General features: G+C 38.8%; 1 protein-coding gene across 1 annotated transcript in view; it reads right to left on the reverse strand.

The window, feature by feature from the left end:
- HSDL2 (hydroxysteroid dehydrogenase like 2) overlaps positions 1–17,017 on the reverse strand; it is an 88,001-nt gene extending 70,984 nt beyond the window's left edge. Inside the window, exons 1-2 of the mRNA XM_082655714.1 lie at positions 16,679–17,017; positions 734–897 (exon numbers count right to left, since the gene is read on the reverse strand). Coding sequence (XP_082511840.1) covers positions 734–897; positions 16,679–16,695 — 181 coding nt within the window. The 5' untranslated portion in view covers positions 16,696–17,017. The remainder of the gene's footprint in view (positions 1–733; positions 898–16,678) is intronic.
- Positions 17,018–25,013: the final 7,996 nt, after the last annotated feature.

The raw sequence follows: 25,013 nt of genomic DNA on the forward strand, positions 1-25,013 counted from the left end.
TTAAAAAACCAAAAAGGAAGGTAATTTTTTAAAATGCTATTAAAATGGGGAAGGTAATTTAAAAGACCTTTATTATGGAAAATTTCAAAAAATCTACAAAAATATAAAGAATGTATAATGAACTATCATGAATCCATCTCCTATCTTCAATGATTGATAATGTTTTGCCAGTTATTTAATTTGTTTATCTACCCCCAATTCCATTTTGTTTTTTGCTGGTGTATTTCAAAATTAACCTCAGGCATCATTTCACTCATAATTTCTTCATATGTATTCCCCTAGCATAACCACAATACTATTAACGTAACTAACAAAACTAGCAATATCAACTGAAGCTGAAATTTAAGTCATTACTCCTGGCACAGTGCCTTGAATATAAGCACTCAATAGCTATTTGTGAACTGCAAATATTAAAATAATGACTTGTGAATTATGCAGAGAACAGTAACATGGAGTACTTTTTCAAAGTGTTCACACCATCCACCTCTCAAATTCTTTCCTCTACTTCCACTCCTCTACTCTCTGCTCCCATCCAAGAACCACTGCCCTCATGAGACATGATATTTAACGGGAGTCTCTCCCATCACTTAAAACTGCTGGGGAGAAAAATGGTTCCCAAACACTGCTGTAAGGTGACAAAATATTTCTTTAACCTGATAAAATTATTTTTAGGGTAGACTTCAGATAGATATAATTAAACTTTCCAGCAAATTCTCTATGTATTGAAACTCACTTTCTTCAGCAGCAGTATAGATTGTGCCTGCAAGTTTGGGGTGTGCCTGGGCAGTCTTTGCAGCAATGACTATATTTGCTCCATCCTTTGCTGCTTTCAAAGCAATAGCTTTGCCAATGCCACGGCTCGCGCCTGTGATGAAGACAGTACATCCTGCTAGCTTCCTACAACAGAACAAATGTGACCTTATTAGAAAGCTCAATGTTTTTATTTACTTACCAGTTTCAGGAATTCATGCACATAGTCACAAAACATGTTTCCTCCTCTATCAAACTTTCTATAAACCCTCCTCCCTCCCCATCTGATAGCTAATAACTCTACTTTACTCCCATTGTACAATGATGTACAAATTATTACAACTGCAGCGGCCAGATCTGCCATGACTTGGCAAACAAAATCTGCTCAAATGAGAAGTAAATCTTAAAGAGAAATGAGGAATTAATAAACTACATAAACGTATTTTTCTGACAGAAAAAGTGTTAACAAAGCTTATTCTTTTTTTTTAAAACACTTTTTTTAAAATTTTATTTATTTAGTTATTTTATTTAGTTATTTTTGGCTGTGTTGGGTCTTCGTTTCTGTGAGAGGGCTTTCTCCAGTTGCGGCGAGCGGGGACCACTCCTCATCGCGGTGCGCGGGCCTCTCACTGTCGCGGCCTCTCTTGTTCCGGAGCACAGGCTCCAGATGCGCAGGCTCAGTAGTTGTGGCTCACGGGCCTAGTTGCTCCGTGGCATGTGGGATCTTCCCAGACCACGGCTCGAACCTGTGTCCCCTGAATTGGCAGGCAGATTCTCAACCACTTCGCCACCAGGGAAGCCCACAAAGCTTATTCTTGAAAAAATTTTTAAAAGAGCTTATTTTTGAGTGGTGGGATTATGAATAAATTGTATCATATTCTTTATATTCTTCAGGATTTTTCAAATTTTCTTCAATGAATACATACCACTTAAAAGGAATTATGTAAGAGCTAATAATTTTTTAACAGATGCTCATCATTGCTTATAATAGCCAGAGTGGAAACAACATAAATGTCCATCAACTGATGAATGGAAAAATAAAATGTGATATATACATAATACAATGGGATATATTCAGAAATAAAAAGGAGTGAAATACTGATCTATGCTACATGGTTGAACCTTGAAAACATTATGCTAGTTGAAAGAGTCACAAAGGACCTCATATTGTATGATTCCATTTATATGAAATGTCCAGAACAGGCAAACCTATAGAGACACAAGAATTAATGTTTGCCTAGGACTGGGGGTGGGGGATTTGGGGGTTGACAGCTGAGGGGTATGGGGTTTCTTTTGGGGATGATGAAAATATTTTAAAATTGATTGTGGTAATAGTTGCACAACTCTGTGAATATACTAAAAAAATATAGTATACCACTTAATTGTATACTTTAAATGGGTAAATTGTGTGGTGTGTGAATTACATCTCAGTAATGCTGTTAAACAAACAAACGTAGAAAGATGGCAAAGAACTCAGGGTATTGTTCAAAAGATTCTGTGATCCAAATGTACTGAGGAAAGTTCTCTGTGTCCATTAAGTTTTCTATATCTACCCACCTTAACTTTTAACCTTCTAATTATTCAGTTGTTAGATGAGAAGAAAACCTGTATAAAGTCAGATAACAGTGAGGGAAACCTACTTTCTTGTTTACTCTCTAAAGGCAAATAAAAAGCTTGTTTAAGGAGAAGGATGGAGAGGACAGCAAAAGTGACAATGACAAAGAGAAAAAGGGACAGTAACCAAAGACAGGGGTAACAGATAAGTAGGCTTGTTAACAAAAGAACATAAAGCTCTTGCCAAGATCTGGAGAAATACACTCTAGAAGCAAATTAAGAGGTAAAAGTGGGAGGATTTCAAAATAAGGAATAAATGGTTTAGCAAGAAAGAAGGGGAGTGGAGAAGTGAGGAAGAGACAGAGGTGTTAACTATTTTTAGTGAAATAGCAAACACAAAAAGCATATAAACTAATGTGCATAGTTTAAAGAACAAAATAAGATAAATACCAAGAAATAGAAATAGAATATTACCAACGCCCCAGAAGCCACCTGTCTATTCCTAACTATCCTTCTTCTTCCTCCCGACCCACAAAGTGACAACTACTTTATTTTTATTTATTATACAGCAGGTTCATATTAGTTATCTATTTTATACATATTAGTGTATCTATGTCAATCCCAATCTCCCAATTCATCCCACCACCATCACCCCCACTCCACTTTCCCCCTTTGTCTATATGTTTGTTCTCTACATCTGTGTCTCTATTTATGCCTTGCAAACCGATTCATCTGTAACATTTTTCTAGATTCCACGTATATGCGTTAATATACGGTAGTTGTTTTTCTCTTTCGGACTTACTTCACTCTGTATGACAGTCTCTAGGTCCAGCCACGTCTCTACAAATGACCCAATTTTATTCCTTTTTATGGCTGAGTAATATTCCATTGTATATATGTACCACATCTTCTTTATCCATTCATCTGTTGATGGGCATTTAGGTTGCCCCCATGACCTGGCAAATTGTAGCGCTGCAAAGAACATTGGGGCACATGTGTCTTTTTTTTTTTTTTTAATGAGCTAACTTTTAAAAATAAATTTACTTATCTACTTATTTCTGGCTGTGTTGGGTCTTTGTTGCTGTGCATGGGCTTTCTCTAGTTGCGGCAAGTGGGGCTAATCTTCACTGTGGTGCGCGGGCTTCTCACTGCAGTGGCTTCTCTTGTTGCAGAGCATGGGCTCTAGGCACACGGGCTCAGTACTTGTCACTCGCGGGCTTGGTTGCTCCATGGCATGTGGGATCTTCCCAGACCAGGGATTGAACCCATGTCCCCTGCATTGGCAAGCGGATTCTTAACCACTGCGCCACCAGGGAAGTCCTACAAGTGTCTGGTGTTAGGGAGTGTTCTAATTTCATTCTTTTACATATACCTGTCCAGTTTTCCCAGCACCACTTATTGAAGAGGCTGTCTTCTCTCCATTGTATATTCTTGCCTCCTTTGCCAAAGGTAAGTGACTATGTGTGCGTGGGTTTATCTCTGGGCTTTCTATCCTGTTCCATTGATCTATATTTGTTTTTGAGCCAGTACCATACTGCCTTGATTACTGTAGCTTTGTAGTATAGTCTGAAGTAAGGGAGCCTGATGCCTCCAGCTCCGTTTTTCTTTCTCAAGATTACTTTGGCTATTCGGGGTCTTTTGTGTTTCCATACAAATTGTAACATGTTTTGTTCTAGTTCTGTGAAAAATGTCATTGGTAGCTTGATAGGGATCGCATTGAATCTGTAGATTGCTTTGGGTAGTATAGTCATTTTTACAATATTGATTCTTCCAATCCAAGAACATGGCATATCTCTACATCTGTTTGTGTCATCTTTGCTTTCTTTCATCAGTGTCTTATAGTTTTCTGAGTACAGGTCTTTGGCCTCCTTAGGTAGATTTATTCCTAGGTATTTTATTCTTTTTGTTGCAGTGGTGAATGGGATTGTTTCCTTAATTTCTCTTCTGATCTTTAGTTGTTAGTGTATAGGAATGCACGAGATTTCTGCACATTAATTTTGTATCCTGCAACCTTACCAAATTCATTGATTAGCTCTGGTAGTTTTCTGGTGGCACCTTTAGGGTTCTCTATGTATAGTATCATGTCATCTGCAAACAGTGACAGTTTTACTTCTTTTCCAACTTGGATTCCTTTTCTTTTTTGTCTCTGATTGCTGTGGCTAGGACTTCCAAAACTATGTTGAATAATAGTGGTGAGAGTGGACATCCTTGTCTTGTTCCTGATCATAGAGGAAATGCTTTCAGTTTTTCACCATTGAGAATGATGTTTGCTCTGGGTTTGTCATATATGGCCTTTATCATGTTGAAGTAGGTTCCCTCTATGCCCACTTTCTGGAGAGTTTTTATCATAAATGGGTGTTGAATTTTGTCAAAAGCTTTTTCTGCATCTATTGAGATGATCATGTGGTTTTTATTCTTCAATTTGTTAATATGGTGTATCACATTGATTGATTTGCATATATTGAAGAATCCTTGCATCCCTGGGGTAAATCCCACTTGATCATGGCGTATGATCCTTTTAATGTGCTGTTGGATTCTGTTTGCTAGTATTTTGTTGAGGATTTTTGTATCTATATTCATGAGTGATATTGGTCTCAAATTTTCTTTTTTTGTAGTATCTTTGTCTGGTTTTGGTATCAGCGTGATGGTGGCTTCGTAGAATGAGTTTGGGAGTGTTCTGCAATTTTTTGGAAGAGTTTGAGAAGGATGGGTGTTAGCTCTTCTCTAAATGTTTGATATAATTCACCTGTGAAGCCATCTGGTCCTGGACTTTTGTTGGAAGATTTTTAATCAGCTTCAATTTTATTACTTGTGATTGGTCTGTTCATATTTTCTATTTCTTCCTGGTTCAGTCTTGGAAGGTTATACCTTTCTAAGAATTTGTCCATTTCTTCCAGGTCATCCATTTTATTGACATAGAGTTGCTTGTACTAGTCTCTTAGGATGCTTTGTATTTCTGAGGTGTCTGTTGTAACTTCTCCTTTTTCAATTCTAATTTTATTGATTTCAGTCCTCTCCCTCTTTTTCTTGAAGAGTCTGGCTAAAGGTTTATCAATTTCGTTTATCTTCTCAAAGAACCATCTTTTACTTTTATTGGTCTTTGCTATTGTTTTCTGTTTCATTTATTTCTCCTCTGATATTTATGATTTCTTTCCTTCTACTAACTTTGGGTTTTGTTTGTTCTTCTTTCTCTAGTTCCTTTAGGTGTAAGGTTAGATTGTTTGAGATTTTTCTTGTTTCTTGAGGTAGGTTTGTATTGCTATAAACTTCCCTCTAAGAACTGCTTTTGCTGCATTCCATAGGTTTTCCATCGTCGTGTTTTCATTGTCATTTGTCTCTAGGTAATTTTGATTTCCTCTTTGATTTCTTCAGTGATCTCTTGATTATTGAGTAAGGTATTGTTTAGCCTCCATGTGTGTGTTTTCTACGTTTTTTTCCTTGCAATTGATTTCTAATCTCATAGTGTTGTGGTCGGAAAAGATGCTGGTTATGATTTCAATTTTATTAAATTTACCAAGGCTTGATTTGTGACCCAAGATGTGATCTATGCTGGAGAGTGTTCCATGAGCACTTGAAAAGAAACTGTAATTTGCTGTTTTCAGATGGAATGTCCTATAAATATCAGTTAAATCTATCTGGTCTCTTGTGTCATTTAAAGCTTGTGTTTCCTTATTAATTTTCTGTTTGGATGATCTGTCCATTGGTGTGAGGTGTTAAAGTCCCCCAGTATTATTGTTACTGTCAATTTCCTCTTGTATAGTTGTTAGCAGTTGCCTTATGTATTGAGGTGCTCCTATGTTGGGTGCATATATATTTCTAATTGTTATATCTTCTTCTTGGATTGATCCCTTGATCATTATGTAGTGTCCTTCCTTGTCCCTTGTAACATTCTTTATTTTAAAGTCTATTTTATCTGATATGAGTATTGCTACTCTGGCTTTCTTTTGATTTCCATTTGCATGGAATATCTTTTTCCATCCCCTCACTTTCAGTCTGTATGTATCCCTAGGTCTGAAGTGGGTCTCTTGTAGACAGCATATATATGGATCTTGTTTTTGTATCCATTCAGCAAGCCTGTGTCTTTTGGTTGAAGCATTTAATCCATTCACATTTAAGGTAACTATCAATATGTATGTTTCTATTACCATTTTCTTAATTGTTTGGGGTTAGTTTTTGTAGGTCCTTTTCTTCTGTTTTTTCCAATTAGAGAAGTTCCTTTAGCATCTGTTGTGAGCTGGTTTGGTGGTGCTGTGCTGAAGTCTCTTAGCTTTTGCTTGTCTACAAAGCTTTGATTTCTTGGTCGAATCTGAATGAGATCCTTGCCAGAGTAATCATGGTTGTCAGTTCTTCCCTTTCATCACTTTAAATATCGTGCCACTCCCTTCTGGCTTGTAGAGTTTCTGCTGAGAAATCAGCTGTTAACCTTATGGGAGTTCCCTTGTATGTCATTTGTCGTTTTTCCCTTGTTGCTTTTAATAATGTTTGTCTTTTTTATCAATTTGTTTACTATGTGTCTCAGTGTGTTTCTCCTTGGGTTTATCCTGCCTGGGACTCTCCACGTTTCCTGGACTTGGGTGGCTATTTTCTTTCCCATGTTAGGGAAGTTTTTGACTATAATCTCTTCAAATATTTTCTCGGGTCCTTTCTCTCTCTCTTCTCCTTCTGGGACCCCTATAATGCGAATGTTGGTGCATTTAATGTTGTCCTAGAGGTCTCTTAGGCGGTCTTATTTTCATTCTTTTTTCTTTATTCTGTTCTGCGGCAGTGAATTCTACCATTCTGTCTTTCAGGTCACTTATCTGTTCTTCTGCCTCAGTTACTCTGCTATTGATTCCTTCTAGTGTATTTTTAATTTCAGTTATTGTATTGTTCATCTGTTTGTTCTTTAATTCTTCTAGGTGTTTGTTCTTTAACTCTTTTAGGTCTTTGTTAAACATTTCTTGCATCTTCTCAATCTTTGCCTCCATTCTTTTTCCAAGGTCCTGGATCATCTTCAGTATCATTATTCTGAATGGTTGCCTATCTCCACTTCATTTAGTTTTTTTGGCGGGGGTGTGGGGTTATCTTGTTCCTTCATCTGGTACCTAGTCCTCTGCCTTTTCATCTTTTCTTTCTGTGAATGTGTTTTTTTTTCCCACAGGCTGCAGGATTGTAGTTCTTCTTGCTTATGCTGTTTGCCCTCTGGCAGATGAGGCTATCTAAGAGGGTTGTGCAAGCTTCCTGATGCAAGGAACTGGTGGTGGGTAGAGCTGGGTATTGCCCTGGCAGGCAGAGCTCAGTAAAACTTGTCTGCTGATGGGTGCAGTTGAGTTCCCTCCCTACTGGTTGTTTGGCCTGAGGCGACCTAGCACCAGAGCCCACAGGCTCCTTGGTGGGGCTAATGGCGCACTCCCGGAGGGCTCACGCCAGGGTGTACTTCCCAGAACTTCTACTGCTAGTGTCCTTGTCCCTGCAGTGAGTCACAGCTGCCCCCTGCCTCTGCAGGAGACCCTCCAACACTAGCAGGTAGGTCTGGTTCAGTCTCCTATGGGGTCATTGCTCCTACTGCCAGGTCCTGGTGTGCACACTACTTTGTGTGTACCCTCCAAGAGTGGAGTCTCTGTTCCCCCCAGTCCTGTCGAAGTCCTGCAATCAAATCCCACTAGCCTTCAAAGTCTGATTCTCTGGGAATTCCTCCTCTCGTTGCCAGACCCCCAGGTTGCGAAGCCTGACGTGGGGCTCAGAACCTTCACTCAAGTGGGTGGACTTCTGGGGTATAATCATTCTCCAGTTTGTGAGTCACCCACCCAGCAGTTATGGGATTTGATTTTATTGTGATTGCACCCTTCCTACCGTCTCATTGTGGCTCCTCCTTTGTCTTTGGATGTGGAGTATCTTTTTTGTTGATTTCCAGTGTCTTTCTGTTGATGATTATTCAGCAGGTAGTTGTGATTCCAGTGCTCTCCCAAGAGGGAGTGAGCGCATGTCCTTCTACTCCACCATCTTGAACCAATCTCCTCTCACAACTACTTTAAATATTATTACTCATTCCCTTGTTTTTTTACTATTCCTAACACTTACATATCTATGTCTAAGCCCAGGACTAAACCCAACCCTCCATCTGCTTTGTGCATAGTCCTAGAGTGAAGAATCGTTTTCACAGATTAACATTTATGATCAATTTGATGATAGGGAACACCAATTTTGAACCCCAATTAAGCAAAACATTATCTCCCTGTTATGGCTTGAACTGTATTCACCAAAATACAATTGTACCTCCCTGTCACAGATTGAATTATATCTACCAAAATGTTAGGATATGTTGAAGTCTTAACCTCCAGTACCCCCGAATGAGACCTTATTTGGAAACAGGGTTGCTGCAGATGTGATTAGTTATAATGAGGTCATACTGGAGTAGGGTGGATCCTTAATCCAATATGACTGCTGTCTCTTTAAGAGGACGAAAGACTATGTAAAGACAGACACACAAGGAGGATACCACATGATGACAGAGGCAGAGACGGGAACAAAGCAGCTACAAGCTAAGAACACAAGGACTGCCAGCTATCACCAGAAGCTAGGAAGAGGTAAGGAAGAATTCTACCCAGAATATCAGAGCATGGTCCTGCTAACACCTGGACTTCATACTTCCAGCCTCCAGAACTTTAAGAAAATAAATTTGTTTAAAGCCACTCAATTGGTGGTATTTTGTTACGGCAGCCCTAGGAAACCAACACACTCTTCCTTCTCCCCAGAAAAGAATTTCATTCTTGTCATTAGTAGATATGTATTACAAAAAAAGTACTTATTTTGAATTTCACCAATTAAAAAATACCGTGGAAATTGGTTTTCTCTCATTATACATACATCTCTTATATGTGATGTTATAGATACATCTCTTACACCTACATAATATCTCCAATTTTGCCTCTTGCCCAGGAAATCTAAAATATTTACTATCTGGACCTTTACAGATAAAGTTTGCCTAACCATGATCTGAACAATAAACTGTTTAATTTTTGCCTAATGTTGAATTTTATATAATAGATTCATACAGTATATGTTACCCTATGACTTGCTTCTTTCACAAAACATCGTTTGGAGACTTACCCATATTTTGGTGCAAATAGTTACACTTATTTTAATTAATATACAATATTTCACATATGAACATACTATAAAGTACTTATTCATTCTACTGTTTATGGACTTTGGGGATCGTTTCCAGGTTTTTTTTTTTCTATTATGAACAATGGTGCTAAAAATAATCTTGTACACTTTTTCCAGTCACATGTGCATGAGTTTCTCTAGGGCATACACCTACGGGTGAAACTGCCGGATTACAGGACACAGTTGTAGATTAAACATGACCACAAATCCTTTGGCATCCCTTCCATCAAGAGAAGGAGTATATTTTCCCCTTCCCCTTGGGTCTGGGTTCACCTTATGACTTTTTTGAGCAATAGAATATGATGAAATGATATTCTGGAATTTCCAAGACCATGCTATAAAATGGCTGGTAGTTTCCATTTTCTCCTGGAAGCCAAATGCTATGCTGTAAAGAAGAGAGACAGATTATCAACTGATGAGAGGCCATGGGAGAGAGGCCCTGGAGGGTAAGAGGTCATTTAGGATGTTTCAGCCCCAGTCAAGAATCCAGCTAAAAGGAGCCATATGAATGACTTCAACTTATACTATATAGAGAAGAACCCAGTCAACCCAGAGAAGTGTGAATAATAATAAAGCACTGTCATTTCAAACCATTAAGTTTTAAGGTGGTTTGTTAAAGCAATAGGTAACTGAAACACATGCTGAAGTTCAACTTTCCCAAATAATGCCAAACCTCCTTCAAAGTGGTTAATACTCCTACCAGCAGCAATATATGAGTACGAGTTCCTGCAGCTCCACACCTCCCCAACACTTGATGTCAGACATTTAAAATTTTTGACAATCTGGTACATATGAAATAGTATCTCAGTATGGTTTTAATTTACATTTCCCTTATTACTAATAAGGGTGAATACATTTTCATGTTAATAGTCACTATGTTCCTTCTTCTGAGTAATTCCTATTAATTTATTTTGCTCATCTTTCTACATGGTTGACTTTTTTCCTAATGACTCGTAAAACTCTATAAGCTTTTAAAGATTTAAAATCTTTTCATTTGTGGCTTCCTTTTCACAATTATAGTATATTTTGATGAGCAGAAATTATTTTCATATAGCAGAATTTATGAATCATTTCTTTTACAGCCAATGCTTTTGGGGTTAAGAAATCCATCTGTAACCAAAATTGTATTAATTTTCTTCCAAAAATTTTATGGTTTATCTTTTAAATTTTTGTCTTTAATCTACATAGAATGAATTTTTGTATAGGAATTGAGGTAGGGATCCAACTACATTTTCCCCCATATGGCTAACCAACTGTCCCAGTCTGAAAAGTCCATCATTCCCACAGATCTTTAATGTCAGCTTTGTCATAGACTGAGTCTCCCTAAATATACAGATCTGTATCTAGGCTCTCTATTCTGCTCCATTTGGCTACATGGATTGCACTGTCTTAAATATAACAGCTTTCTAGGATATACTTGGACCTTTGTCTTTCCACATATATTTTAGAATCAGCTTATTTAATTGCACAAGCAAAATCAGTTGGGATTTTGATAGAAACTGTACTGAATCTAGAATTCAATGTGGGAAGAACTGACATCTTTATGACACTGAGTGCTCCAATCCATTAACATGGTATTGCTCTCTATTTCACACCTGAAACTACACAGTGTCTCTCTGTAATCAAATGTAATGTTAATTTTGGCCATCCAACCACAGTGTTATCAGATTTTTCCACTGTGTAATTACTATTCTTTCCCTTGCAACTAACAACGCAAAGATGCTTAAAGACCATTTTTAAATTTTTATTATGATGTTTTCAAATATATTCAAAAATAGAGAAAATACTAAAATAAGCTCCCATTTTTATTTAACAATTCAATAATTATCAAAATTTGAAAGTGATAATCAGAAAGCCAATCTCAGAAGTCATATAATCTCACCTATAACTGCTTCAGTATGCATTTCTAACTTTTATATAACAATATCATTATCACAACTAAAAAAATTGACAATAATTCCTCAATATCAACTAGTACCTATCCATATGCAAAGTTTAACAACTATCTCAAAAATGTCTTTTTACAGTTGGTTTGATCAAATCAGGATCCTGTCAGGACTTCACATTGCATTAATTTGTTACAGACATACCTCGAGATATTGTAAGTTCAGTTCCAAACCACTACAATAAAGTGAATATTGAAATAAAGCGAGTCACACAAATTTTTTGGTTTCCCAGTGCATATAAATGTTATGTCTACACTGTACTCTGTTAAGTGTGCAATAGTACTATGTCTAAAAAAATGTACATATCTTAAATAAAAAATACTTCATTGCTAAAAAATGCTAACCATCAAAGCACGGTTGCCACAAACTTTCAGTTTGTAACACACAATATCTGCAAAGCACAATAAAGGTTAAAAACAATAAAACTAGGTATGCCTGTATATCTTATAAGTCTCTTTTAATCTATAACAGCTCCCCTTTCCATTTTCTTTATGCCATTTATCGGCTGAAAAATATAGATCATTTGTCCTGTAGTATAGCCCATATTCTGGATTTTGAACTTCTCATTTTCCTGCCATTGTACTGCATTTCTTGTTCATTTTTGCTTGTGTGCAGAAATCGAATTCTCCTCATTTACTTTTGTATCCTGAAAATTTGTCAAACTCTTATTAAATCTAATAATTTAGTTATACATTATTTTGGTTTTCTATGTAATCATATTATCTGCAAATAATGACAGCATTGTTTCTTTCAGTCCAATCCAAATATTTTTTCTTTCTTTCTCATGCCTTATTTACTACAGAAAGAAGAGAAGTGTTCCCAGATTGAAGGTCTGAGGTGCTAGAAGGAATAAAAGCCAAAGATATTAGTAAATTAAGTATGGAAATCTAAAAAAGTATTTATAATGATGATTATAATAATATAAATAATATAATAAATAATAGTATTTTGGAGGTTAAAAAGATAGAATTAAAATATATTGTTACAATAACGTAAGTTAAAAACTGAGTGACTGGAGTTCAACTTTTCTAGGTACTTGTATCGTTTGGGAAAATGGTAAAACTTTTTTACTTTAGACATTGGTAAGTTACATACATGTTAAACTTTCTAGGTTAAATACGATAAACAGAAATCCAAGACTTTAACAGTTTTTTTGACAAGAATGGGATTCTGACAGAGACATGGCTTTCTGGAAGAAAAAAGGACAAGAGCCCCCAGAGCCAGTTTAGGGGATAGAAAAAGACTCCAGTAGCACTCTCGCCCGTGGCTGAGAGGAGTAAGGATCCTCATCTGTTCTTCTGTTAAAGAAGCAGACCAACAAGAGGTAGGTACACTGTATACTGTAAGACACAATAGTATTCAAATCACTACACTAATACCACTACCAATAATAAATCTACTAAGTAAAGTTCAAGATTTCTTTACACTCTTTTTTTTTCTTTTAAAGTTATACTTTTTTTTGCATAGATGCTCCCCATTCTCCTCTCATTATTCATTTATTTGGTTGCGCTGGGTCTTAGTTGCAGCAGGCGGGCTCCTTAGTTGCGGCATGCATGTGGGATCTAGTTCCCTGACCAGGGATCAAACCTGGGTCCCCTGCATTGGGAGCGTGGAGTCTTATCCACTGCACCACCAGGGCAGTCCCTCTTTGCACTCTTTTTGTCTTTAGAGCAAATCCCTCTAAGAGTGTACAAATTACTATGTTAAAATTATTCGTGCCGCAACTAAGAAGCCTGCATGCTGCAACAAAGATCCTGCGTGCTGCAACTAAGACCTGGCGCAGCCAAAATAAATAATAAATAAATAGATAAGCAAATAAACAATCTTTAATTGGAGAGCTAAAAGTATAAAGAAGATTAATTGAATTATTTTTCTATGTATGTTTATGTGAAAAACGACATATAGTTAAGTTCCTCTGTTTATGGTAGCATTCCATTTTAGCTTACCTCTTTCCCCTCATCTTTGACGAGGGATGTTGTAAAACATGTACATGATTTAAAAGTCGAAACTTATAAATGTGTATATTCAAAGAAGTTCAATCCCTTGCCTATAGGTAACTAGATTCCTTAATTTCTAGCTTATCCTTCTCATACTTTTGTTTTGAAAAATATGCAAACACACACACACATACATAAGACACATCATGTGTGTATGTGTGTATAATTTTCCCTTCTTTTTATACAAAAGGGAGTATGCATAGAGTGTTAAAATGATTTTTTTAAACGTGAGTATTTAGATGGAAATGTCCCAATTGTTACTTTAAAAAGCCCTATCCCTAGCAGATGCAAAGTATTATATACAAGGTGGATAAACAACAAGGTTCTATATAGCACAGGGAACTATATTCAATATCCTGTGATAAACCATAATGGGAAAGAATATGAAAAAGAATGCATGTGTGTGATATATGTATAACTGAATTACTTTGCTATACAGCAGAAATAAAATAAATAAATAAAAACAATTTTTTTAATAAATTAAAAAGAAATGAGGAAGCAAAGAGAGAAAAAAAAAAGGTCTACCCCTTTGCCTTTGGTTTAGTTGGATTCATTCCCAGTAGGATAAAGGACATTTTCATGCTCAAGGTCTCAGGAATTGGCAGAAAGAAGGGCAAAGGCAGCTTTCCTCTTAACCTGAAGACCGGGCCTTAGTACTACTAAGGAACTCCTCCATCTGTAAAGCATTAGAACCAGAGTATAGAAGGCAAGAAAGAAAAAAGGTTCCAAATTCCTCAGTACTATTGGTAGACACCTAAAACTTGCTGAAGTAGAGTTAACCTACACTACAATTTACCAAAATTCTCTGGGACCTCAAAATCATGGTAAATGTGATGAAACTTTTAACTGTTTTAGGAAAGAAAAACAATCACTTAAAATTCTGAGAAGAAATCCAAATGAGGCAGGAACTAGCTTTCCAAGATACTAAAGCATTTTATAAAACTAGAGCAATTAAAATAGTTTAGTACTGGTACATGAATAGACAGACCAACGTAATAGAATTTTAAAAAAGACCCCTAGATATACAAGAATTCAGAGGTGGAATTTCTAATAGAAAGAAAAAAAATAACTAGTCAGCCAATGGTGCTGGAACAACTGCACAGCCAGCCATCTGAACCATAATAAGTGCGTTTCCTAACTCACTTCCGATGCCAAAATAGTATGCAAAACAGTATTTCATTTCAGGTAGATAAAAATCTGAGTGGGGAAAAAAACCCACAGAAATACTAAAAGAATACTTAAAAATTATAAAACAAAATACTTATTTTAAGATGGCCTTATAGCTTTGTCACAAAAACACAAAAACTTTAAAAGAACAGATTGAGGGGAATTCCCTGGCCGTCCAGTGGTTAGGACTCCATGCTTTCACTGCCAAGGGTGCAGGTTCATCCCTGGTCAGGGAACTAAGATCCGCATGCCACAGGGTGCAGCCAAAAAAAAAAAAGAATAGACTGATAACTCTGACTTGATAGAAGGACATGTTTCTGCATGGTAAACAAATTGGATAATCAAACTCGATGCAATGAAAAAAACAGAGAAAAACATTTCTAACACATATGATATAGAACAAATATTTTTACACTAGAGAGCTTAGAGATCAACCAAAAACCTAATTGTGTAAACCAGGCAAAGAAAAAGATACACAGCTGGCTTTAAACCAGGATTTCTCAATCTCTACACTACTAAAGACATTTTGGACAAGATAATTCTTCGTTGAAGGGGGCTATCCTGTCCATTATGTTTACCAGGATCTCTGGACTCCACCTATTAGACACCAGTAGCAACCCCCCTCAATTGTGACAATCAAAAATGTTCCCAGATATTGCCAAATGTCCTATGGGGGTCAAAATTGCTCCTTGATGAGAACTGCTGCTTTAAACATATAAAAAGATCCTCATTCTCACTCTCTGATACAAATTTTAACTATAATGAGGTGCCATTTTTTTCTCTAGTTAGATTTTTATTATCAAAACAAATATTTTTATTATCAAACATTTTGCTGTTTGCCAACGTGTTGGACTAGGAAATCTCATTCATCCTTTTGGATGTGCAATCTCTTTGGAAGGCTATTGGTATTAGCTATCAAAATTTTAATTACCTATACTCTTTGATCCAACAGCTTCATTTCCAAGAATTTATCATATGGATACACTCAAATATGTGCAAACAGGTGAATACAAGGATAATCATTGCAGCAAAGACGGAGTAACAAAAAACTAGAAATGATCTGGTATCCAATGATTGTTTGTTGGTTAAACAAACAGAACACCATGTAACTATTAAAAGGGAGGAAGATCAACATGTACTGAAAATATGTTCCAAGACACATTAGCTAAAAATACCAAGGCCCAGAAGGGACTTTGCTACTATTTTTTAAAGTGGGGTGTGTGTGTGTGTGTTTAGGACTCTGTACCCAAATATATTTATAATGCACAGAATATTTTTGGAAACCTACCAGAGAGTAAGTAGGAGGCTGAAAGTTAAGGATAAGGAAACTCAACCTTCTGAGCTGTTTAAGTGTTTTGGCAACGTACCTATATGTTTCAAGCAAATTATAAAACGGACTTGGCACTCAGCTCAAAACACCCATACAGTATAGCAACAAAACAGAATGAGACGGGGGTGGAGGAGTAGTTTAACTGGTATAGAGTTTGTTTCTCAAGTCGAAAAAGTTCTGCAAATTGGTTGCACAACAATGCAAACATACTTAACACTACTTAACCAACCGTACACTTAAAAATGGTTAAGGTGGCAAATTTTTCCTTATGTGTATTTTACAACTACATATCTTTTAAAAGTGAAAAAAAGTCCCCCCCCAAAGATACCCATATTTTAAGATTAGTTTAGTTTGTTACTAATTTGAAATCCCTTTTTAAACACCCCATTATTTTCTTCTTCCAGAATCGAGCGTTCCGAATAAGTGGAGACTCATTAAGCACACCAGTGTTCCAGTGACCTTTCACCTAGAACTCGCGGCCCTCGGCAAGGCACGCAGCTACGGCTAAACCCAAAGTGGGACCCGCCTGGGGGTCGGCGGGACACCTCACTCTGGATCCTTTACCTGTGGAAGAGATTGTAACATGACTGCCACCCTGAAGTACACAACTCTGCGTTACTTTTCACAAGTTACCGCAGATTCGAGGAACACTGTGTCCAGCGCGGACCAGCGTTCCAGACCTCGCCGGGCAGCTTCATTAACCCTCCCACCGCGGGGGCCGGGCCACCCATGCCATCCACTTCGCCCGGCGGGGTTTCTTCCCCACGGCTCCCGATTCCCCTTACCCCGTGTTGGGCAACATGACTGTTGCAGATTGGAGGCGGTGGCGACAACGGCCTCAGCGAGCGGATACTGAGAGGGTGACTTCTCCCCGCACTTGGCCCCGCCCCGAGGTCTGCGGGGAAATTGGGCGCTCCAAGAAACGGAAGGTGGCTGAGTGCGCCTGCGCACGCAGTGGGCCTCCGTGGCTCTCCGCGCTGGTTTCCGCCTCCCGCCTGCCTGGCCCCTGGAAACCGACCCTAAGCGCAAGCGCTGTGAGAGACAACTCCGCCCCGCCTCTCTTGCGGGGGCTCTACGGTGACAATTGGTCTCCAGCCCGCGGCTAGAATGCTGGACGCGTCAGCCGCTGAGTACACCTTTCCCCGGCCTGTGAAGGGTTCCTAGCCGCAGCGCTGAGTTCCTTTGCCGGGTTGGGGGCGTGGGGGGCGTTTGAGTCGTGCACCAGGGACCTTGAGGGCTGAGGTGCGGCTTCTCAGCGGACTTTGGCTCTCGGTCCCTTCGCCGTCCACGCCGGCACCTGGACGCCTGCCCAGCTGCACGCGCGCCCTCGGAGGCCCCTCTTAGGAACGCTTTTCCTGGGCAGATAAGCACTCTTCCGGCCAGCGGCGCATTTCGACTCTCCCGCGAAATCTGGACTAAAGCCGGCCGGACTATAGATAAACAGCTCTGTGGTGAGGGGCAGCTTCTGGATTAGAGATCTGCAATAGTCGCACCGAAGAACTAAATTAACTCTGATTTTTCGACTTCTTAGCCAATATCTCGGCGAGGAAATTCCCAGACTCAGTGGTTGAATAAGGTGAATTCTGGGAGCCGGTATTGCTTTTGGTAGTATACCTTGGACATAACTCAGCTACTCTAATGAACTAGAGACCGGCATAATATTTTTAGGTAGACGTGAAGAAATTCTATTTTGAAGAGGTAGAGCAGGATGATGAGGTTATGTGAGTAGATAAAGTAACCTGAAAAAAAAAAAAAAAAGGAAAGTAACCTGGAAATAGGATATGTACTCTCTCTTTTATTACAAGCCCTAAACGTCTATTTATTCATTTATATCACTTGCCAGTCTCATAGGCATTTGAATTTGAGATCTGTGATACGGTCCTTAGAGACTCCGGAGGAATTTACTTATTCAAGAAATATTAGCACCGAGTGGGTGCTGGTCACTGGAGATACAGTGGGGCAAAAAAAGGCACGTTCTCTGCTTATGTAGAAGGAACAAGGAGTAATCAATGTGGTGGGGTTTTTTTTTTCCTTAAAGGTTATCTTCATATTTATTTATTATTTGGCCGCACTGGCCGGCATAGGGGCTCTTAGTTCCCCGACCAGGGATCAGACGTGTGCCCCCTGCAGTGGAAGCCCAGATTCTTAACCACTGGACCGCCAGGGAAGTCCCCACTAATGAGTTCTTTAGACTATTGTAAATGTTAGGTGTTTTAGAGAGTGTGTTGATAGGGACTGTTAGATGAAAAAGCTTACTCTCCACTCATTCAAGAAAGTGAAGGCAACCTACAGAATGAAAGAAAATATTTGCAAATCATATATCTGACAATGTCTAGTATCCAGAATCTATAAAGAACTTTTACAACTCAGCAACAAAAAGATGAACCTCCAATTTAAACGTGAGCAAAGGACCGCAATAGACATTTCTCCAAAGAAGATAAACGAACAAGCAAGCACATGAAAAGATGCCCAACAGCAATAGTTATTAGGGAAATACAAATCAAAACCAGCGAGATTCCACTTTACATCCACTAGGATTGCTGTAATAGAAAAGATGGAAAATACTAAGTGTTGGCCAAGATGTAGAGAAATTGGAACCCTCATACATTGCTGGTGGGAATGTAAAATGGCACAGTCACTTTGGAAAACAGTTTTGCAGTTTCCCCAAAGGTTAAAGTATGGTTACCAGCTACTGGGTAGCTACCCTACAAAAGAGCAATTCCACTCTTGAGTGTATAACCAAGAGAGAGGAAACTTCTTGAGAGTAACCACTAGATGGCACTGGTATTTTAAAATTCACAGTTATACAATACTGCAAAATGTTAATTTATTAACAATATTGTGACGTTATAATCTGACTTGGATTAAGCCAAAAATAGCATGAGGTTCCTTATAGGACCCTCATAAAGGGGAAATAAGAGGAGGCATAAATTTTAAATTCCTTAAAGAAATACTTTTTATCATTAGAACAAATTGTCATAAAATAGTCAAACTTATCTTCACTTTTTGTGACTTCTAAAGTCTATCAAGGGACTCCCCTGGTGGTCCAGTGGTTAAGAATCCGCCTTCCACTTTCGATCCCTGGTCAGGGAACTGAGATCCCACATGCTGTGGGGCAACTAAGCCCTTGCGCCACAACTACTGAGCCCAAGCACCACAACAAAAGATCCCGCATGCCACAACAAAGATCCGGCGTGCCACAACTAAGACCTGGCGCAGCCAAATAAATAAATAATAAATAAATAAATACAGTCTATCAAGTTTGGGACTTCCCTGGCGGTCCAGTGGTTAGGACTCTGCGCTCTCACTGCCGAGGGTGGGGGTTTGATCCCTGGTCAGGGAACTAAGATCCCACAAGCCGCGTGGCACAGCCAAAAAAAAGCCTATTAAGTTTAATTCTCCAATTTTAAAAAGTGCTTTTCAAATACATAGGAGACTGAAAGTGCCAACTTGAATTGCAATATCAAAGGATATGACACTGAAAACAAGTTTAATCTTACTGTCAAATTAGGACTCTTCTAACCCTGACCTTGCATAAGGGTATATTTTCTTAAAGTGTAGAATGCAGCGTAGAATTCAAATTTGTTGACCACAGCCCACATACATAAATTTCTCATCCAGACCCTGTACACGGTTTTCTATTTTATTTGAATCTATTATGTAGTACCCCGTTTTTTGGGTTTTTTTCAGTTGATCATAACCTACAAAGTTATTTCAATGCCTCATTCTTGGATCATAACCTACCATTTGGAAAACACTGCTTTAGTGTGTTGTAATTTGCCGTTGTGATTTTTCAACTTGCTTTTTAAGATATTCTAGGCTTCTTCAGTCAAATATAAAATTACTAACTGCTGGTCAAAGGCCAGCAATCCAATGTGACTAACAGCAGATGCTTTCAAGCGCATTGGAAGAGTCAGGGATCTGTTGAAACTTTCCATTCCTTTCACCCCAAGGGAAATCCTTGGGGTTTTGAGGGTGTAGCAGTTGCTTCTGACAAGGTACCAAATCTTCCCAATAGGACCCCTAACTGCACCTTTTATTGCTCAGTGAATTGTTGCCAGTCATTTAATTAGTAAATGTTGGATATTAACTTCATTGCTGTATTTTAATGTCTATATTTTTCTGATAATACATTATTCCAACAACTAAAGAAGGTGAAAGTTTCTAATATCACCCTTCATTGTTAACAGTTCGGCATGTATCCTTTAAGACTTCGAAATTTTTATATAGATTTTGATTGATTTTAAAAAAGCATAGGGGAAATTATATATATTCTATTGTTTTGGAAACTTTTTTTGTTTTACTTAATGTATCATAAACATCTTTCCAAGTTTATACCCAAAAGTTCACCTTAACTTTTTTTTTAATAGGTGTGTTACCAATCTGGGTCCTTGGACTCTTTAATCAATAGAAATTGATAAGAGGCCAGAGGAGAAATTCAGGCAAGGCTTTATTGGGAGTGAAAACAAGAAACAGGTGCCCTTGCTCACTCTCCAAGGAGGGTGGGCTGGTTCCTTAAATAGAGCGAGGGTAGGGGCAGATGGTGAATCGGGCAGGAGGGGCGGCTTAGATGGTCTGCCCACCCCCATGGTGGTGCTGTGTGCAGGGATCATGCGCAGTACCCTGCTTCTGCTCCAGGCACTTCACAAGTGGCAGTCGGTTTGTGGCCTTTTTGTAACATTGTTCTTAATCACTCCGCTGCCATGCATGCAGTTATTTTTAGTCCCTTATAGTTTCTCTGTATTCTGTTGCTGGAGGAGACATTTGTGCAGTAAAGGGTCCCACATCCCAGTTCCCAGCCTATCTTAGGTGCATAGTTTTCTTTTACATGAATGTACTCCATATTAATTTTACCATTTGTGATGGACATTTTAAGGTGTTTCAATACTGTCTATATTATAAACAATATTGCAATAAAAGGCTTTGTGTGTACATCATTGTTCACCAGTCAATGCCTTGTTTAGCAGCTGGTGTTTTCTAGTTCTGGCAAATGTGAGGTCTGCTCGGAAAGATTTTCTTAAAGTTTTTTCTTTCTTAAAGAGACCACAGAATAGATTGCCTCTTTTCTTCTATTGTTATTTCTGGATGTGATGCTTGGAACAGCTGCATCTATCTTGCAACCACGAGCAGAACTAGCCTTCCCCTTTCCATAGCTCCTTCAAGGGTGAACTTTCTCCTATAACATATGAAAGAAAGTTTGGGGTTGGGGAGCAGTTGTCTCAGAACCCTCCTGAGTCTCCCACCTAGCTTTCTAATTCTCCCCCTGCTCAAAGGCACACTGTGAGTTTTCCTCACTTTGCAGCTTGGCCATCTTGTAGAATTCCAGGAAACAGTTCCCTCAGCAGACAACTGCTCCCTCTCATGAGTGCAAGTAGTGGAGTGGGTGTGTGGACCACGCCATATTCCACTTTTTTGCTCTGTTGGCTTGTTTTTTGGGATGTTTTCCTTTTTAAAAATATTTATTTATTTTTGGCTGCATTGGGTCTTTGTTGCTGTGTGTGGGCTTTCTCTAGTTGCGGTGAGCAGGGGCTACTCTTCGTTGTGGTGCATGGGCTTCTCGTGGTGGCTTCTGTTGCGGAGCACAGGCTCTAGGCGCATGGGCTTCCGTAGTTGTGGCACGTGGTCTCAGTAGTTATGGCTTGTGGGCTCTAGAGCGCAGGCTCAGTAGTTGTGGCGCATGGGCTTAGTTGCTCCGCAGCATGTGGGATCTTCCCAGACCAGGGCTCGAACCCGTGTCCCCTGCATTGGCAGGTGGATTCTTAACCACTGTGCCACCAGGGAAGCCCATTGGTTTGTTTACTACACCATCCCCACACAACTCTTTGTCAAAGAATTGAGGTTTATATGAGGGAATTACTATCTATATATCTATATCTATATATATATATAAATAATAACTTTATATAACAACTGCTATGTCAACTGCCTACCCATTACACATTCTCCACTTCTTATTAACAGTATATCTCTATTATTAGAGGTGGCAGTATGCCCAGCAAAAGCAGTGAATCTCTCAAGCCTCCCCTGCAACTAGGGGTGTCCATGTGACCAAATTATGGCTAATGAGGTAAGCGGAAGATGTTGGGGAGGACTTTGGGAAAACTTCTTTAAAGGGCTTCCAGACATTTTGTGACCTTAAGACTGAAAGCCATATACTCACATAATAGAACAAAAAGGAGACTGGATCTTTGATGAACATGGAGTGCCATAACAGCCCTGAAACCATTACTTCTAGGCTTCTTTTGCATGATAAATAAATTTTTATCTAGTTTAAGGCACTGTTATTTTTGGTTTTCTGTTACATGCATCTGGACCTAACTCTTAAATGCAAAAGTATCAAAAGACTATAAACCACTGCAAGGGGTTCCCTCTTGAACACAGCCAAATCGCTAGCGTTGCTCCTCGTCTTCATATCTGCTTTTCTCCCTGCGAGTATCAGTTTTGTTCAAATTTCCTTCTTTAAAATTGTCTTTAATATCTCTACCCCCTTTCAGGAAATCCCATGCCCTGCTCACAGGAGTTGGTCTCATATATTAAGATCCATCCTCTTTTCCTAAGCCAAACATTTTCCCAAGCATAAATTACCCATTCTATTTAGAATATGACTTTAGCAAGAGAGTCCACGATGGGTGTAGGTGTTCCAAGTCCAATTCCCTTGGAGATATTCCCCCCTAATTCTTCCTGGGGTCCAGTAAGTGACTATTATGTCAAACACACCCACACCTCCCAAACTCAGGCATTAATTCGGAGACACAGTACTCTACTGTGAGTACACGTACTGTTTCCAAGCTGAGAAAGAGAAATATTTGATTCTTCTGTTATCAACATAGCTTCAACCCTGCTCACTATAGAGATAGCATTTGATGATTTTATATTGCAGAACAATACCAGTTATTTTTTAATCCTCTAGCTTTCAAACTGTGCCTACCAGGCATTTAAAAAAAAAAAAGACATTTGAAGTTAGCTTAAGAATCAGTCCCATAATTGAGCCATCTATCTCTTAATGGCCACTACTTTGCTACACAAATACCAAACTTTGGAATTACCCCATGTCTTTCCTCTATGCCAAATTAAATTCTTGTAGGTGTCATCCTCCTACTACCCTCTACTAAATTAAATTCTTGGTTAAGGTCTCATACTCCTACTGCTCCAGTAGAAGACAGGCTATATGAAGACATTATCCTCTGATACAAGTAATCCTCCACCTCTAAGGGGGATGGGAAGGAGATTTGCTTTTCCAGTTACATGAGCAACATATTCTCATAGAGAAGTCCTCCAGATTGTTCTTTTGTTTTGCTTTTCTGCTACTGACCTTTTGCTTGTTTACCTGTTGAAGGTTGAATATTTGCCTGGTGCCCTGCAGGATCATATGAAGTAAACATCTTTAGAACCATACTGGGGAGGGAGGGCAGTAGTTCTATCCAGTCGTCTGGTATCGCAGGAACCTTTCCACTGACCTTGTAAACTATGATCAGATTTTTGCACAAGACTATTTCCACAAAGGGCAAATAAGTAAAAATAAAATAATATACTCTAACCAATCCATCTGACTCCTTGTTAAACACTTATATCAAAAATTTTAGGGGAAAAAGAAAAAAAAATTTTAGAGAAAGGTTTCACTTAATGGCCAAAGCAAAGGCCTTGTTCTAGTCGCAAATAAAATTTATCCTATTAAAGATATGGTCTCAGATTCCTAAGAAGGGACTATTTTGTCCCATAGAAGAACATTTACAATATTATAGGCATCTATAATATGTATCAACTTCATATATCTGTAGACAAATGGAATACCAAGGAAAGGCACATCAACTCTTATTATAGGAAGCTAACTTCAGGGCACAAGAGTTATAGGTAACAGGTTCTTGGAAAGGGAAAAAAAGGACTTGTCCTTTTTCTTCTGTTATCCTACTCACAGCTATTCCTCCACCTCCACTTCTTTGAAAACACTGGGGTGAATCACACATTAGTTAACTGGTTAGGAATAGGTAAGTTAAGGGAGAATCATGATAAGGGCTGGTGAAAGACAGTATTCAAGGCTGCTTGAGAAGAGCGGAAATACTTAATCAAAGTCATTAATTGTTACAAAACTTCCAGGGAAGTGAACAAAAATGAACCTAAATCAGAGAAGAAATTTCAAGTATAATGAAACTAGGAAACTGACACAACCCTACCAAAAACTATGAAGAATACCTTCCAATTTGTATCCAAATTAAGGAAAGCAGTGAGATTTGACAAGCATTTCTTCTAAGTAATAACTCAGTGCCATTTTTTAGAAAGTAAATGAGATTGTCCTAAAAGTCCAGCAGTAATCTGAAATTTGAAGAAATAAGGACTGGTGACTTGGGTGGACCAGGGAAAAATTAAGAACGCCACCCTTGGGAGGTCTATTCCAAGATGGTAAATAAGGTAGAACTGGGGCTTCCCTGGTGGCGCAGTGGTTGAGAGTCCGCCTGCCGATGCAGGGGACACGGGTTCGTGCCCCAGTCTGGGAAGATCCCACATGCCGCGGAGCGCCTGGGCCCGTGAGCCATGGCCGCTGAGCCTGCGCATCCGGAGCCTGTGCTCCGCAATGGGAGAGGCCACAACAGTGAGAGGCCCGCGTACAGCAAAACAAAAAACAAAAAACAACAAAAAAAGGTAGAACTGAAGAAGAGACAATATGACACACATTTTGGTTTTCCAGGACTCAGTTTCCTGACCCATAACTGAAACTTGGAATTTAGGGGCTGCTGAAGGGTTAATAATGAACTGCAAGACAGGTGTGCAATTGTTGTCCAAAATAAACTAAGCAGAGTAAATAAACACTGATTATAAGATAAAAATCCTACAACAGGGTGGGTCTCTCCAAAACACTCAAACTAAAAAAAGATTTTTTTTCTTTTAAATCTTATTTCCAGTAGAAATGAGCACGTCTCATACTCAGATCTTGGTTTCTAACCCTATACTCCAATAAAAGGAACCAGGGTTTCTTGGAGAAATGACTCATTTTAGGACTGGGGCAGAAAATATACAAGATGATCCTGGAGCATCTTGTAGTGCCAGAAAGTAAGGGAGTACTCAAAACAGACCAACAAACAAACCCAAAACAAAACACCCCACATTGATGGAGGTATGTCAAAG

The sequence above is a fragment of the Grampus griseus genome, assembly GCF_964374135.1.
Source record: "Grampus griseus genome assembly, chromosome: 6".
In the NCBI taxonomy this organism is placed as follows: Eukaryota; Metazoa; Chordata; class Mammalia; order Artiodactyla; family Delphinidae; genus Grampus; species Grampus griseus.